The sequence below is a fragment of the Chlorocebus sabaeus genome, chromosome 6 (genome assembly GCF_047675955.1).
Source record: "Chlorocebus sabaeus isolate Y175 chromosome 6, mChlSab1.0.hap1, whole genome shotgun sequence".
In the NCBI taxonomy this organism is placed as follows: Eukaryota; Metazoa; Chordata; class Mammalia; order Primates; family Cercopithecidae; genus Chlorocebus; species Chlorocebus sabaeus.
Window position 1 is genome coordinate 6696301 of NC_132909.1, and position 18122 is coordinate 6714422.

Sequence of the window (18122 nt, forward strand, 5' to 3'; positions counted from 1 at the left end):
AATCCTGGCTTTTCTCATTACTAGATTTTCGGTCTTGAGTTTACATCAGAAGCCTCAGTTTCTCTAGGCCTCAGTTTCCTCGTCTCAAAAATGCGGCTTTTGAGGGTAGATTATATCCAACAATGGCTGTGAGGAAAAACGAGTTCATATAAGCTGCCTAGAATAGTAGCTTCTCCCTCTGGAAATTCAAAACTCTCGACCCCTCATCTCACGATGAGGCCGTTGGACTAACATTCATCTCTTAGTTCTCTGAGCCAACGGATCTTTTCACAGATCTGTGAGCATGCCCTCATGTGACTGAAAACTTTAGACGGCTCCCTGGGACCCATCAGTTTCAAAGCTGATCACCCAACCAAACTCCAGATTCCTCCGTCTGTTACCCAACAGGCATTGAGTACTGACTGACTAGCTTGTCCCAGTGCTTGGTACTGAGAGGAAAGGAAAAATGATATGAGACAGAGGCTGGGAGGGAGGTGAGCACTCTAGACAGAGGGGGTTGGGGATAGGGAGGAAACAAAGGTGTTAAAGACAGTGGGCCCTGGAAGAGGCACGAGGTCAGAGGTGCAGGATGGCCAGGAAAGGAACAGCTTTCTGGAAGTGGGGAGGAAGGGCTTGCCCTGAGGGGAATAGGGAGTGCCATGTGAGGAGTGAATATGTACCTGGAGATTAGGCTCCCAGAGTGGTCCCCCCAGGTGATGCTTAGGAACAGGGAAAGCCCAGATCTGAGAAGGGAGGCACATCCTGAGGGTCTTTGGAACCAGTGTATCTACACTGTGGGCTCAAGTTTTTAGCACACCTGTCCTAGGGCCCTGCCACCTTCCTCCCTGAAACTGAATAGGGTGCCACTCCCAGGACCCAGGTGTACACTATATCCCCTCTCACCACCATGGAGAGCCCTCTGAGGCCTTTCCACCCCACACCAGTCATATCTACGGCTGGCCAGCCCTTGTGCCTGGACTCCCCAGGTGAGACTCTTCCACCTTTCTCAGGAGGTGGGACATGGTCACTGATAGTACGCCCCTGGACAGGGAGAGGCCAGTGAGACACAGAACAGATTTGCTCTCCAGGGCCCAGCACAGGCTCCTGCATGTGAAATCACCTTGTTCTAGACACAGCCTCAGGCCTGTGCCGGCTCCTGACCAGCTGTGTGGGCCCCTATCAACCTTGAAGGAGTATGGAGACTAAAGCCATGGGTGCCCATCTCTAACACCCTTCTGGAAAAGACTTCCAGCTGACTGCAATCTCCCACCACAGTCCCACACCCAGCACAAGGGAGCCAGGCAGGCTCAGTGATACTTGGTCTGTCCATGCAGTTCCAAGGGTTTAACACACACCCACTTCTCACACCAAATGCATGGGTGTAGGGTACTAGCATAATCTCCCTTTTGTAGATGAGAAAACGAGAATAGATGATACCAAATAACTTGCTCAGCAGATGCAGAGGGTAGAGAGTGGAGCCAGGAATCAAATGCAGGAACCTGGCTCCTGGGCCTGTGCACTTAAAAGATTATGCTGGTCTGCGTCTCAGAAGTATTTATAACAGTCCCCTCTCCCTTTTTTAGCAAAAAACGTGTGTGTGGGGGAAATAAGTAATCAAAACTGTGGGAATGGCTCAATAAATTATGACAGGTCAACCTCATAGAATACATGTGTGTGCAACCCATCATGGATTGTAGAATGAAAAAAATACCATCCACACACGTAAGAGATCTGAGTTTTATAAATCAAGGAAAGGGTCCTTACACGGGTATATGATTATGAGCATAGTAATGTGTGTGTGTGTGTGTGTGTGTGTGTGATGTGTTGGCAAACATTTTCTGTAAAGAGCCAGAGAGTAAATATTTTCAGTTTCCAGCTTGGGGGCCATTTGATCTCCACCAAAACTACTCAACTCTGCCAGTGGAGCATGAAAGAAGCCCAGACAATACATGTCTAAATGAACATGGCTGTGTTCCAATAAAACTTTATTTTAAAAAAACAGCTGGGAGGCCATATTTGGCCATTGGCCACAGTTTGTTGACTCCTGGTGTGTATGTTTAGGGGCCTGTGTAAAAATATGAACGAGACTAATGGTTGGCACTGATTATCTATGCAGAAACTTGAACCAGACTAATGGTTGGCACTGATTATGGAGAGGCTCACTATAGATGGTGGAGATGGAAAGGGAGGGGCAAGCTGAGCTAATCCTGAAAGAAGAGAAAAGCTATAATATAAAGATCAGTAAACATTATAGAATCTCATTTATGCATTTACTAAAAATGTACATTCATGTGTATGTATAATAAAGGAGTTAATCATTGTTGATACAACCTCATGACATATTCAACAGGGAATAATTTTTATAAAAACAATTAAATTAGATTCTCTTAAAAAATAACTGTAATCTACCTACACCTAATGCTGTGCAGTGAATTCTGCTGCAAACCCATTGCACTGAGGGCATACATACCTACGTACGCATACATACACATATGCTGACCAGACCATATACATATGTCTGCATATGCATACATATACATACATAGATACCTAAATATATGTACATACAGGTTGGGTATCCCTAGTCTGAAAACCCAAAATCTGAAACTTTCTGAACTCTAACATGACGCTCAAAGGAAATGCTAACTGGAGCATTTCACCTTGGATTTTCAGATTAGGGATGCTCAACCAATAAATATAATGCAAATATTCCAAAATCTGTTAAGTATCTGAAATCCAAAATGCTTCTGATCCCAGGCACTTTGGGGAAGGGATATTAAACCTGCATATAATACATATGCTTATATACATAAGGCACACACACATACACATAATATTGTCCTATCATTACTGTATTGGCACTTTAGAAATATATCCCAAAACAAACAGGGTTATCATTGATATAATTTCCCACAAACTTTACTATAAATAATTGGGTAACAACCTGTCTTGTACCATTCTTTACAGAAAGGCTTTTCTCAATGCATTAGTCAGGGTTTCTTCCCAGGGTGAAAATTTATAATCCTTAATGAGGCCAGTACTAAGGGAAGGATATTTCTGCTTACTCTTTTCTCAGTAATTGCCCTCACATAAAATAAAGCATGACTTTGCCATGTGTTCACACATGCAGTGTGGGGAAAAGAAAGAGAGATCAGACTGTTACTGTGTCTATGTAGAAAGAAGTAGACATAAGAAACTCCATTTTGTTCTATACTAAGAGAAATTCTTCTGCCTTGAGATGCTGTTAATCTGTAATCCTAGCCCCAACCCTGTGCTTGCACAGACATGTGCTGTGTTGACTCAAGGTTTAATGGATTTAGGGCTGTGCAGGATGAGCTTTGTTAAAAGTGTGTTTGAAGGCAGTATGCTTGGTAAAACTCATCGCCATTCTCTATCCTTGAGTACCCAGGGACACAATGCACTGTGGAAAGCGGCAGGGACCTCTGCCCAGGAAAGTCGGGTATTGTCCAAGGTTTCTCCCCATGTGATAGCCTGAGATATGGCCTCTTGGGAAGGGAAAGACCTGCCCGTCCCCCAGCACGACACCCGTAAAGGGTCTGTGCTCAGGAGAATTAGTAAAAGAGGAAGGCATCTGTCTCCTGCTTGTACCTGGGAATAGAATGTCTCGGTGTAAATCCCGATCATACGTTCTATTTACTGAGATAGGAGAAAACTGCCTTATGGCTGGAGGTGAGACATCCTGGCGGCAATACTGCTCTTCAGTGCACTGAGATGTTTGTGTCAAGTCAAATATAAATCTGGCCTACGTGCACATCAAGGCACAGCACCTTTCCTTAAATGTATTTATAACAGAGATCTTTGCTCACATGTTTTCCTGCTGACCCTCTCCCCACCATTACCCTATAGTCCTGCCACATCCCCATCTCCGAGATGGTAAAGATAGTGATCAGTAAATACTGAGGGAACTCAGAGACCAGCGCCGGCGCGGGTCCTCCGTATGCTGAGCGCCGGTCCCCTGGGCCCATCTTTCTTTCTCTATACTTTGTCTCTGTGTCTTATTTCTTTTCTCAGTCTCTCGTCCCATCTGATGAGAAATACCCACAGGTGTGGAGGGGCCGGCCCCCTTCATGCAGTGCATCCCTAGAGTATTGAAGCATGAATTCAATAACATACAATTAGACCTGATTCTGAGATTTTCTCTTCTTCAAGAAACTCAGGGAGTGTATTTCATTTATGAATATGCTGATGCACTAGGATTTCATTGCTTGGTAAAGCCTTTCACAGAATAACTGCATTTGTAAGATTTGTCTCTGGTATGAGTTGTTTGGTGTTTATTGAAGTTTGACCTGTTGTTGAAGGCCTTTCCACATTCAGAACACACATAAGGTCTTTCTCCCGTGTGAATTCGCTGATGCACCTTGAGTTGTGGTTTCTTACTGAACGATTTCCCACAGTCGAGGCATTCATAAGGTTTCTCTCCCATGTGAGTTCTTTGATGGGTAATCAACTCTGATTTCTGGACAAAAGCCTTCCCACATTTGGAACAGACAAAAGGCCTCTCTCTAGTGTGTGTCACCTGATGTTTATGGAAATTTGACCTGCCGTTGAAGGCCTTCCCACATTCAGTGCACACATAGGGTTTCTCACCCGTGTGAATTCGCTGATGCTCTTTGAATTGAGACTTCGAAGTGAAGGCTTTCCCACATTCACTGCATTTGTAAGGCTTCTCTCCGGTGTGGATTCTCTGATGCATGCTGAGTATTGACTTCTGGTTGAAGGCTTTCCCACATTCACCGCATACATGGTGTCTTTCTCCAGTATGAATTTTCTGGTGTATATTCAGGTGTGACTTTTGGGTGAAGGTTTTTCCACAGTCACTGCATTCATAAGGTTTCTCCCCTGTATGAATTCGATGATGTATATCAAGCTGTGACTTGGAAATGAAGGATTTCCCACAGTTGTGGCACTGATAAGGTTTTTCTCCTGTGTGGCTTCTTTGATGGACAATCAGGTGTGCCTTCTGGATGAAGGCCTGCCCGCATTCGATACACACATAGGACTTCTGCCCTGAGTGGATTCTCTGGTGCAAGCTGAGTGTTGACTTCTGGGTAAAGGCTTTCCCACATTCGCTGCATGCATACTGTCTCTCACCAGTATGAATTTTCTGATGTATAATGAGGGTTGAGTTTTGGGAGAAGCCTTTGCCACATTCACTGCATTCATAGAGTTTTTCTCTACTGTGAGTTCTCTGATGTCTGAAGAGAGATAACATCTGGAAAAAGGCTTTTCCACAGTCATGGCATTCATAGGGCTTCTTTCTAGTGTGTGTTTTCTGGTGCGTAACCAATTCTGATCTCTGAATAAAGACCTTCCCACATTCCTTGCATATATAGGGTATATCACCTGTATGATCTGTCAGATATACACTGAGTTTTAGTTGTGGCGTGAAGGCTTTTCCACGTCTGCCACATTCATGGAGGTTTCCTACACTATGAATTCTCTGTTGGGCAAAGAGGTGTGATTTTGGGGTGAAGTCCCTCCCACATTCAGAACATCCATCTGGTTTCTTCTGAGTATGAATTTGATGTTGCGTGAGTGACTGTTTATGGCCACAGACTTTTCTACACTGATTACCTTTGCAAAATGTCTCTCCTGTATGGATATTCTTGCTGCAAGCATGGGAGGAGCTATGGTTGAACAGCTGACCAGACCCAACAACGTCATCAAGCTGTTTTGTGTCATTGTTTTCATTCTGACCACTCACTTCTAGGTTCAGCTTCAAACTTTTTGTAAATAAGCAACATTTCTGAGGTTGTTCCTGTGAAGAAGCAAGGTGGGGCCTCGTGTGAATCATTTTCCCAGGGTCCTTATATTCACAATTGCTTTCTGTGTTCAATGTTTTCTTGTTGAAGAAAGCACTGTGACTCATGGGCTGAATTTGATTTTGCTTATCTTTCTTTGTACGGTCTGTATCCAGCCTCACTTCTTCTAAAATGGAACACCATGAACCATCTCTTGTGAACTCACCTACCATATCCTTTTGAAATGAAGCTTTCTTAGAAATCTCCTTTTGTGGGATTTCAAGCCCAAACTCCTCTTCTAAAAGGAGAAAGAGAAGATGAAATAGACACAATGAACAGGAAAGAGGAGAAACTGTATGAAGCTGATTGACAATGAACACAAGGAAATTGCTGAGTCATGTAATAATGATGCTAATGATGCGGACAATGAGCAGAAACACAGAGCCCTTATTATATGATGAGCACTTATCTACATAGCACTTAGCATGTGCCAGGCAATGGCCTACATACTCATTTAATCTGCATAATAACCTCGGGAGGTAGCCATGATGCCTGTTTCTGTTTTACAAAGAAAAGGAAGCACATAATGGTTATGTAATTGGCTAAGATCACTTTGCTAATCTGTGGGGATTAGATTTCAACCACCTGAGGCCACTTATGCAAGTGGTCTGGACACCCAGATCTAGTAGGATGAGTAGGGGATAAAACAGACAAGAGCGCTGTAGGGCAACATCTGTGGACAGCCAAGGCTTGAAGGAGGGGGCTCAGTGTGTAGGTCTTCGTTAACTTTCAGAGATGAATCCTCACCAATCTGCCTGCTTTATCTTACTTGTTAGAAACAATGCCAAGTACATTGGCCCTGTATGTCCTTCTGAAAACTATTAAAGCTTCACCTATCTTGACATGGCCAACCAGTGAAAAAATGACTATGCCCCAACTCTCCATGAAGCTACAATTATTTTTTCTTCTTGAACTTAGGAATATACCCATATCCCCAGAAAGATATTCTAAAAGACTGGGTAAGCAAGCTGTTCCCCAGAATTTGTTTCACCCTTGTTCCATTGAAATTAATTCTTCTCTGTTAGAACTTTTGGCTTTATGCTATCAAATATGCCTTTTTTTAGTTTAGTTTTTTGTTTTGTTTTTTGCCAAGAATAAGAGTCCCTTGATCATCTTGTGCACTTTACTAGTATAGTGAACAGAACACAGCAGGTTCTCAATAAAAATAATAGTTACTAAATTTTACTATTACTTTTTCTACCAGATTGTAATACTGAGTATGACCATCACATGTAGTTTCTTTTCGCTTTCAGTCACTTAAACTGTATCCCAGACTCTTGTCCTATCAAAAAAAAATCATCTTTCATTCTTTCTTTTTAAGAAAAGGACACTTAATCTTTATTGTTAACTTTTTCTTATTGTAGCAGAAGTGCATAATATTAAATTTACCATCTTACCCATTTTGTATTGTACAGTTCAGTAGTGCTACCTGTATTCACCCTGTTGTGCAATGGATCTCCAAAACTTTTACATCTTGCAAAACTGAAATGCTGTACCCATTAGACAATTTCCCTTTTCCCCTGTCCCTCATGCTCTGGCAGCCACAGTCTTACTCTGTCTCTATGAATTGAGAACTCAAGGTACCTCATATAGGTAGAATGATACATTTGGATTTTTTGTGTCTGGCTTATTTCACTTAGCATCATGATAAGATTCATCCACACTGCAACATGTTTCATAATTCCTCTTCCTTTTTAAGGTTGAATAATATTTCATCGTATGTATGGACCACATTTTGTTTACCAATTCATTGGCCAATGGACAATTCCACTTTTTGGATATTGTGAATAGTGCTGCGATGAACAAGAGTGTACAAACAGCTGTTTGGGTTCTTGCTTTCAATTCTTCTGGGTGTCTACCCAGAAGTGGAGTTGCTGGATCATATAGTAATTTTATGTTTAATTTTTGAGAAATCACCATCCTGTTTTCCATAGGACTACACCGTGTTACATTCCCACTAGCAATACACAAGATTCCAGTTTCTCTATATCCTTGCCAACACTTGTTATTCTGTTTTTTTATTAGTAGCCATTCTAATGGATGTAAAGGGATATCACACAGTGGTTTTGATTTGCATTTCCCACATAATGAGTGAGGTTGAGCATTTTTTCCTGTTACTGGCCACTTGTATATCATCTTTGAAGAAATGTCTATTCACATCCTTTTCACACTTATTAAAACAGGTTGTTTTTTATTTCATTTTTCACTCTTAAATAGCAATTTTACCCATATAGAGGTGGTCATTTATTCTGGCAATCTTCCTCTGTGTCCCCAGGCAGGGATTTGAAACATTTTTAACTTCTCACTTTATTCAGATCATAAAAATCTTGCTGAACCTGGTAACACTTAAATTATTGCCCAAAATGTTCAATGTAAACTATCAGAACTGTACTGAAAAGCTCTTCCACAACTCTCCAATGCAGCCTAACAATGCTGATTGCAAAAAAGAAGTCCAATTTATTCTCAAATCCAAGCACACTCTCATGTCCTCTATTCCCATTAAGCTTGCTTCATCTGCTTCTTTGTTTCAATTCAAAATGGCTTTGTGGACCAGTTACAGGTACTGTGTCCTTAAAATTAATTCCCAATGTCACTCCACCTCTAGGCTGACAACACTTTTTCTGAACTTCACAAGCATTTACTATCTATGCTTCCCATGTTGATATACTTACTTTTTGAGTAACCTTTCATGAAATAGACATGATTGATGCACAAAGGCTAATGCTTTTAACATTTAATGCCATTGTCTTCTCCATCCAAACACAATCTGTTCTTTTGAATTTATCTCAGCAAATATTTAAAGCATCCTTTTAAAATAGTGTGAAATATTCTTTCCTGACCATTTTCAGAAAATCAATAATTTCTGTATCCTAAATACAAAAATCCTAATCCTGTATCTTAAATACAATGGTTTCCTCATGCTGAACATTGACATAATGAAGATTAAGTAAAGAAAGTACAAAGTAATCAGCAGACTGTATGCAAAGTGATACAGTCTATGGAGAAAACATTAAACAACATATAAAAACAATGGAGCAAAGCATGAGTGATGAAAACTATTCAGGTGTATTTTTACATTGGAAATATGTGGCCATGAGGACAATGTCACTGAAAAGAGTTTATTAATTCTACACAGTAGGAAATAACTGCATGTTTTTATCATATCTACTGAGGAAAAAAGAAAATAGCCATGTTTGGGGTAATAAAATCTGTCAGTATCTTGACTGAACTCAAAAAACTGAAATCAACATACCTCATTAGGAACATTGTCTAAATATGAGAAAATGGGGATCTAGTTTGTTTTAATACCACTGGGCTTAAGAAAAAGGGTCACCTTCTTCTTAATTTAAAAAAAAAAAAAAAAAAACTGGTAAGAATTCCAAAATAATAAATTAGAGGACTGTGTTTCTGAGCCCAGAAACACAGAAAAATCTGACAAAATTTGTCAGGTAAGAATTTCTTATTTGGATGATGATGATTCCAATTTCTGATCTCCCAAAATTAAGAAAGTGAGTCATCTCACGGGAACTGTCCTCCATGGAGCTAAGCAGGTAGCAGAACACAGTTTAAGCACAGAGACTAGAAGTACTGACATAGAAATCATTAGAATAAAAATATGAGGACTGAGAATTCAGAATGGATAGGTCCTTTAAGTCAATTCCTGTATGAAAAGATGCCCATAGCCAGGCGCGGTGGCTCATGCCTGGAATCCCAGCACTTTGGGAGGCCGAGGCAGGTGGAACACCTGAGGTCGGGAGTTCGAGACCAGCCTAACCAATAAGGAGAAACCTCGTCTCTACTAGAAATACAAAATTAGTCAGGCATGGTGGTGCATGCCTGTAATCCCAGCTACTCAGCAGGCTGAGGCAGGAGAATCACTCAAACCCGGGAGGCGGAGGTTGCAGTGAGCCAAGATTGTGCCATTGCACTCCAGCCTGGGCAACAAGAGTGAAACTCTGTCGAGAAGAGGGGAGGGAAGGGGAGGGGAGGGGAGGGGAGGGGAGAAAGAGGCCCATATGGAAGAACAGGGCCCCAAGCTAGAGGTATCACAATTGGGAGGAAAAGAAGACCAATATTGATTTTCTGATAGAAAATCAATAAAATTAGGGGCAAAAAAATAGAAAAAAAAAAGGCAGAAAACTCCATGGACACAAATAGATAAATGATAAGAAAATGTAACGAACAAATGAAAAAGCCAATCAGATAACAGATGAGAGGCTCTCATTCAGTTATTAGAAAAATAACACTTCAACAACGAAACAGGCTGGGCGTGGTGGCTCACGCCTGTAATTCCAGCACTTTGGGAGGCGGATCATGAGGTCAGGAGATCGAGACCATCCTGGCTAACATGGTGAAACCCTGTCTCTACTAAAAATACAAAAAATTAGCTGAGTGTGAGCCTGTAGTCCCAGCTACTCAGGAGTCTGAGGCAGGAGAATTGCTTGAACCCAGGAGGCAGAGGTTGCAGTGAGCCAAGATCACACCACTGCACTCCAGCCTAGGTGACAGAGCGAGACTCTGTCTCAAAAAACCCAAAACCAAAAACAAAAACCAATAAAACAGCCCTTTCACCCATCAGTAGGGCTATAAATTCACCAATTTTGTTAATGCCAAGTGTTAGCAAGCAAGATGTGCAAATGCAAATCCTTGTGCACTGCACATGGGAGCGTGAACTGGTGCAGCCCATCAGCCCATCAGAAGAGCAATATGGTTGACTTAGTCAAGTATACTTATCTCCAGAACCAGGCAATCCCATTCCTATTTACCACTGGGAAATTCTTAAGGCAGCCCCTATAGGACATTCAGAATTTATAGAATATTTACAGTGTTTGATGTAGAAACTGGGAGTAGGAGGCAACCTATGGGCCATCACTGGGGGAATGGAGGGAATGGAGTAGTATGGTAGACTGGTAGTGGTTCCCTGCAAAGATATCTACATTTGCCGGGGTACAACTTACTCACCTTGATACCTCTGATGTGAGAGTTCAGCCTCCTCCACACATGGCTCCTTTTCTTTTAGCATTCTGAAGATGACGTCTGGGTTGGGAATGTGATACCCTGTTAATTAGAAAGGATACTGGATTTGGGTGTAGCTTCTTCAGTTTTAGAGGCCATTCAGTGAAGCTTTACACTGGCTCATTAGAAAAGTCAACATGGACACAAAGTAATACTGAAAGATGCCCAAAAGAAACAAACAATCCAGGACAAACCAAGGAAAGAGTCATGACATACTTTGATATCCCACTGTGTCCTGCAAAGAGGAGGAAGGAAATCTCCTCAACAGGATCCAGCCAAGATTCCCAGGTCAGTTGTGCTCACCCACTGAGAAGAGGTGGCTATAGAGCTCCAACGTCACATCCTGGTACAGGCGTCTCTGGGCAGGGTCCAGTTGCTGCCACTCCTCCCTGCTGAAGTCCACGGTCACGTCCTCAAACGACAGTGATGCCTGTAACAGTGTACCCCAGCTCACTGTGAATTAGGTCATCATTGGTGAGTGGGGATGGCACATATAGGAGGAACATGCTTTTAATGATTTTCACCATGATCCATCACAGAGGCTTCCCACCAAACACCTATTTCACATTTTTAGGGATTTTAAAAAATTAGAGAAATATCCTCCATCCACTGTATACCTACATTGATTAATTCATATTTTTTTTTTCAAAAATGAGGCCAGAAATGGGTTCCCTCTAAGTCCTCTAGCTAATTTAGGAATAACCAGCATGATGTTGATGAAGCAACTACACGTGAGGCTGTACTTAAGCTGGGTCCTGGTGCTCAACATAGAATTACATAAGCTTCTACTCTTGCAGCAACTCAGAGACTTGGAAGACATGTAAATACAAAAGCTCAACTATGGGGTTAAAAAGGGAACATGGTAGAAATATATGAGAGGACACCGTTGGGGAGGGGCAAATTAGGGAAAGGCAAATTCTACCCAGCAGTAGAAGGTAATGCTACTTAGAGTTGGCGCAGCTTACACTGGAAGTAAGAACTTTGATGCAGGATGTGCGAAGGAAATCATTTTCCAGAAAAGAGCATGAATAAAAGTAGAGAGGTAGGAAAATACTGTGACTTCAGGGAGAAGCAGACACCTCTGTGTAAGATAAGAGGCAACTATGTCATGTTTGGAAAGTGGTTACCATCCAAACTCCAAGGAAGTGGGCTGGTGTCTGAATATATAATGGGTACGGATTATTTATTTTAATGAATGGATTGCCATTTCAGGATTTTAAGTGCAGGGAAGAGATGTGATCATATAATATTTCAACAAGATGATCTTTCCTATAAGAACCAATATTAGGTTCATGAAAGGACTGATGATGGAAAGGTCTTCATTACAGAAGTATCACAGATGATAAATGCAGCCTGAAGGACAAAACAAAAATATCACTTTTACTGATCACCAATGACTGCTAAAACCATATGAAAGACTGATGGGATCTTTATAATGGAGGAGTGGGCTGACAATATCTGAACCCAATCGTCAATTTTATCACAAGGAGAGAGATAACCAGATACTAAAGTGCACCTAATATGATGTAACAGCTACTCAGGAGAGTGAGGCAGGAGAATCGCTTGAACCCGGGAGGTGGAGGTTGCAGTGAGCTGAGATCATGCCATTGCACTCCAACCTGGGAGACAAGAGCGAAACTCTGTCTCAAAACACACACACACACACACACACACACACACACACAAAACTGTCCCTGAAATAGCGAGTGTCTGCTGCCATTACCTAGTAACAAATTCAATTTATGAAGAGAGTGTGTACACACTTGGAGAAAATTGTATAATACATTAACATGTATATAGGCAAGTAAATAATCCATAAAATTGTGTGCTCCAGGGAAAACCCTTAAGTTATGCAGGCAACAAGTTAGCACAGTCTATATAGGCAGTTCTGAATATAGATTGACACAGTCATAATAATAAACAAGGAATATTGACCTGATCAGAATCTGAACCAGTTCTTAGAGGAGGATGGGCAAGGAAAGCAGGTGTTGGGGGTGAAAGTATGAGGAAGTAAAAGCAAACCTTTTAATGACATGTTTCTTAATTAATTAACATGTTAATTAACAATCCAAGAGGCAGCAATATAGGCATGTCACTAAAAGATTAGGAGGTAAATGCCGAAATAATTAGCTAAAAATGTAAAATGTGATTGCCTGGGAGGAGCTGGAACTTGGGTAAAAATACAGCAAGTAACAGCTCTTTTAAAAGATTACAGGCTTCACAAAACCATCTGATCCTCTTTTCTATGTTCAAATAAAACTAAAACCTACTTTCAAAGGAAAAAGTAACAAAAAGTATTACAAACATATGCAAAAAGGACCCTAGGTTATTACTATGTAAGAACTCTCTTGGGATGCTGAGGCGGGCAGATTACAAGGTCAGGAGATCAAGACCATCTTGGCTAACATGAGGAAACCTCGTCTCTATTAAAAATACCAAAAAATTAGCCGGGGGTAGTGGTGGGCTCCTGTAGTCCCAGCTACTCGGGAGGCTGAGGCAGGAGAATGGTGTTAACCCGGGAGGTGGAGCCTGCAGTGAGCAGAGATTGCACCACTGTACTCCATTGTGGGCTTCAGAGCAAGATTCCGTCTCAAAAAAGAAAAAAGAACTCTCTTAAAAATCCAAACCAAAATATAAATCAAAAAGTGAGAAAAAGTAACTCACTAAAGACAACTGACCAATAAAATTATGAAAAAAATGCTGTTTGTAAACAAAGTAATGCAAATTAAAACACTATAATATCTTTATTTCCATCGAATTAGAAAAGATAAAAACAACAACATAAAAGTAGTACTGTCCAGAGCAGAAGGAAATACGCACCACAAAGAGAAGACAACATGAATGGTACTGGGATATATTCTGACATGAATTCAGACACTGGTGGAAAATCTGAATTAGCGACAGCAGTATTGATTTAAATGACAAACTGGAAATCAGGTCAAGCAGGAAAAAAAATTTCATTGTTAAAGAAAAAAGCTTATATTGAACATGTGTCCTAAAACACTAAACTTGAAGAGGTTCTGAACATACAGGTTGACCAACATCAATGCAAATGAGAGAAACGTTTGTGCATTTGCACTGCTGTCACAAAGACTTAGACAATTTCATGTTTTAAACGTGTTTTGTTTTGTTTTGAGACAGGGTCTCACTCTGCTGTCTGGGCTGGAGTGTAGTATCACGATTGCAGCTCACTGCAAACTCGACCTCCCCAAGCTCAGGTGATCCTCCCACGTCAGCCTTCTGAGTAGCTGGGACTACAGGTGCATGCCACCACACCTGGCTAATTTTTATATTTTTGTAGAGTCTCACCGTGTTGCCCAGGCTGGTCTCCAACTCCTGGGCTCAAGTGATCTGCCCGCCTTGGCCTCCCAAAGTGCTGGGATTACAGGCATGAGCCACCATACCCCACCTAAACTTGCATGTTTCAATTTTTCTTTTAAGAATGACTTGTAAATATCTAGGGTATTTACAATTTTGAAAATGATTTATATGTGCAATTTATTTTGTGTTAATGTTCCCTTTTTTTTAATACTTTCTATTATCAAATGTTTCTAGCAGGTTGAGATGATTTTAAAAGGTTACTGAAATATATAATCGTCTCACGATACTGGTTCAGGATAATAACACGCATTTATTATACTTTTTTAAAAAACAACATCTCTGTAAATTTGGGTATAAATCTATCACAGAACAATGGTGCACTGTTTACTACTATAGTAATATGCTATTTAAAGACTTGTAAATAAAGCATCAAGAGATACACAGAATAATTTAGGATTTCAGGAAATCTTGACTACACCAATAATGCTGATTTCTTGTTACTAAATCCTGACTATTTCTTGTTACTAAATCCTGACTATCTGTGGGCAATCTCGAGACACTATTTTCCAGCATTTTTTATTCACCTTTTTAAACAGGAAAAACAACATGGTCCTTAAAGGCCTGTTCTCGCTCTACCTCCCTGTGACTATTTAAACTACAAAGGAAGCTTTTTCTGCACCTTATGAGAAGAGAGGTAAAATGGGCCAATCTCCATGGACCAAGCAAGGAATTTGGGTGGGGACCACTTGAAATTCTTCAAAGACCCAACGGTGGATGAAGGAGCGGACCAAGTGCTTAGAGGGAAAGCGTCAGCTTTTCCGTCCTATGACTGGGGCTGTTGATCAGACCAAGGACTACAGTTTCTTCTTTCTTGACCCAAGGCCAACCCTCTACTATCCTCTTTTATTAGCCAATTCATGGTTTCCTCTAGAATACAGATAGCCTATGAATGTGGAAACATCAGCCTTTGTGGTCCTCACTTGACAGGAGGCTCAAGACTGACTCAGGAGCAGGGAGCCCAGAGCCTGCTGCATCCTGTGTCTGCCCTCACGTTCTGGAGAACTGTCCCCAGGGCTGCCCCTGCTTACCTCGCAAGATCCATCCTGCTCCTCTGGACCCAGGACCTGAGGCTTCTGGGATAAATTCACATCAGCAGGCATCTCCGCTCTGGACTTCTACTCTTGGTCTCTCTTGCTGACAACTCCACTTTTCCCAGGAGCCAGAAGCTGGATAGCTGTTTGGATTCTCCAACCAGGGACACTTCGGAGAGGCGTGCTGGGCTATGAAGAGAGATCCTGCAGCCTCAATGAGGTGGCCTGACCCGGGGATTCTGCAGAAGCCTCGGAAAAGCAATGAGTACATGGTCACTCATTCAACATTCACTCCACAAATATTTCCTGAGGGCACTGAGGTGAAGTCACTGTGTCAGACCCTGGAGTAGGCAAAGTTCAGAAAGCCCAACTCTAGTTATTAGGGTTAAAAATAAAGACTGAGTCTGGACTAAATGATGAATTCATTGCAGCTTTGCCAACTTTTCACTGAGAGAATGTGAAAATATTACTTTAGTTATAGTTTCCAAAATGAAAATGCAGGTATTTAATCACAAGTGTTGGGAAACTCAAGCAAGATGAAGCTTGTCAAGTCCTCAGTGCCTGCCTGGCAAGTGGTAAATATGAATAAAAAAGAGAAATTTGTCAATTTAATTGTCAGCTAAATATCATGGGCATTATTACACCCATTTTGGGGATGAAGATAATGAGGCTGTTACATAATTTGCCTGAAGATTACTCAGTCTGTAAACGGAAAAACAGGGAATCAGCCCACATCTGCCTTGTTCTAAACTGTACACTGTCCCCACTATCTCATGCACCCTTACATAGCCAGCTTCCGGAAACACCATTTCCTCTTCCTGTTGCCTTCATAGAGCTCAGGCTGGGAGGTGGCTTTGTCTGGTGTACCTATTCTGAGCTTCTGGACTTTTCAGTCCCCATCCATAACACACCACACAGACCAGCCTCTTCTGACTAGAGCTAAAACTTAAAATCACTGTCCCAATCCCCACCTTGACGCAGAAAATTTGCAGACATGCATCAGGGCCACCAATTACCATTTCTTGCCTGTCCACAATAAGTTGCCCCCACGGCACCTGAATGCAATCACTGACAGCAGTGACTTTCAGAAATCCCCAATGAGTGGACTACAGGGCTGCCAGAAAGTTTCATAATGCCTCCCAGTCACTGACATGGCCCAGGCTTCTGAAATCATTACTGCCCTGATAGCCAAGAAATGTTTCCCAGCGAGTACAATTTTCTGGTTTCCATAAAACGACAAATAATCTCCAACATAGGGGTCCAAATGAAATGCTCCAATAGGAGACCATCGTCGATCTGCTCAACTGTCAATTACCGATCCTTACCATATCGAAGGACCCAAGAAGAGGCCAACACTACCCCACTCACCAATCCCTGAAGGACCCCAACACTCACTGCCTAGAAAGCAATGCAGTCACCCTCACAAATCCCCATCATTAACCCCCTATGCCTCCAGTCAACTGGCTGCCATAGGCTACTCCTGGGAATCCCACTCTACTGATTACTATAGGTCGCCCATCACTGGTCCCCTGAGTGTTACAATGTGATCCTCAAAGGCCTCCAACCTCTGAAGCTCTTGGGTGCCAATCAATCACTGATTTCTTGAGTCCCACGGAGAGTGAATCCCTTCCCTGAACGTCCTCCAGCACCATCTGCAAAGGCGCTCTTAAGACGCACGTTCGCTGTCCTCAAGTTAGCAAGTTTCGTGGACCAATATAATATCCGGTATTAAAGTACACTTGTAATTTAAGTCACAAAAATACTTATTACAAGCAGAAAATAAGCAAGAAAAGAGAGAAAATTAACCAGCTAATTATCCAACTAAAATTAGCAAAAGCCACTTACCCCACAGCACCCCTCACCCACTCCAGAAACCCCCCATCGCTCAGCCAAAACAGGCCTGTCACCTCACAGCCCCCTCTTCAGCCAAGAAATCCCTTTATCACGCACCTCCCCGCCGCAACAAGCCCCTCATCACTCACTCAAAGCTGGCTTCCCCTCCCTGACCCTACAGAACCCCCACTGCTAATATTCCCAACCACTTCAGCATCCCGTAAGCCGCACAGGCTTAGATCCGTTTAACAACGGAAGCGAAATGGCCGCTCTAGGCCACTTCCGGTTTGTGTTACATTCCCTTTAGGGTTTCTGCGCCCGCTACCGAACCGCGCGCATGCCCACTAACACTTTTGAAGCTACGCTCCGCCAACAGTCATCATGGCGTAAAACGGCGTACCTTTATTCCGTGGTTCATTCAACTTCAGAAACTTCGTCGGGAGGACTGCATGGCCGTACCCATACGGATTATGATATTGGAGGTCGCCATCGTCAAAAGAGTTTTTATTCCGTACAGCCAAGAAGGGCAAACGGAATGTCACAGAGTAAAAGTCTTGGGTCCCACATTGGCAGGGGACCTATTCAATACTGTGTATATATATTTCTAGAAGAAACTGACATTCTGTATTCTGAAAAATACTTTTTCTCTGTATTTTCGCCTCTGATTTTTTTTTTCCTGAATTGCTAAACAACTCACTGTCTTTAATAGCACTTTTGAAAATGTTATCTTTCTGAGAAATTGTTATCTTTGTTATCCTTACACCACTGCTCTCTATATCTGGATGAACCTATTGATGAAGTTACCTACCAAGAGACCACCTGAAGAGAGAATTTAGGGCTCTCGGGACACTTCATTCAAGAGAGGAGAATGAAAAAAAATACAATCAAGTTAAAGGAAAAAAACACAATTACTGAGAACAATGTCAGCCAGTCCAACTGCACAGAATTTTCAGGAAGAGGCTGTTCAATCAAATAAACAAAAATATATTCTAGAAGGTGGGAGATAGCAATCGTAAAATTTTAAAAAATGACTGATTAGTGGGAAATAGGAGGCAGGGCT

At 41.9% G+C, this 18122-nt stretch overlaps 1 protein-coding gene across 6 annotated transcripts; it reads right to left on the reverse strand.

The window, feature by feature from the left end:
* Window positions 1-2870: 2870 nt before the first annotated feature.
* ZNF175 (zinc finger protein 175) lies at window positions 2871-17372 on the reverse strand. Of its 6 annotated transcripts, none has more exons than XM_037992018.2 (5): window positions 17212-17372; window positions 15227-15478; window positions 11121-11247; window positions 10764-10859; window positions 2871-6039 (listed from the first exon to the last, which is right to left on the reverse strand). In XM_037992018.2, exons 2-5 carry the CDS (start codon window positions 15296-15298, stop codon window positions 4199-4201), a joined length of 2136 nt encoding a protein of 711 aa, XP_037847946.2. In that variant the 5' UTR covers window positions 15299-15478; window positions 17212-17372; the 3' UTR covers window positions 2871-4198. The 6 variants fall into 6 exon arrangements, with proteins under 6 accessions (XP_037847946.2, XP_007995983.3, XP_007995980.3 ...); XM_007997792.3 differs by having other exon boundaries at window positions 15227-15468; window positions 17137-17372; XM_007997789.3 differs by having other exon boundaries at window positions 17137-17372.
* Between the last annotated feature and the right edge of the window lie 750 nt (window positions 17373-18122).

What these genes read in the sequence shown, in the direction of transcription:
- ZNF175 (XM_037992018.2), bottom strand. Translation starts at nt 15,298, where the DNA reads ATGCCTGCTGATGTGAATTTATCCCAGAAGCCTCAGGTCCTGGGTCCA. An exon ending in AGCAGGATGGATCTTGCGAG is followed by an intron (nt 11,248 to 15,226) that starts GTAAGCAGGGGC and finishes ACACTGTTACAG; the next exon opens with GCATCACTGTCGTTTGAGGA. An exon ending in TAGCCACCTCTTCTCAGTGG is followed by an intron (nt 10,860 to 11,120) that starts GTGAGCACAACT and finishes TCTAATTAACAG; the next exon opens with GGTATCACATTCCCAACCCA.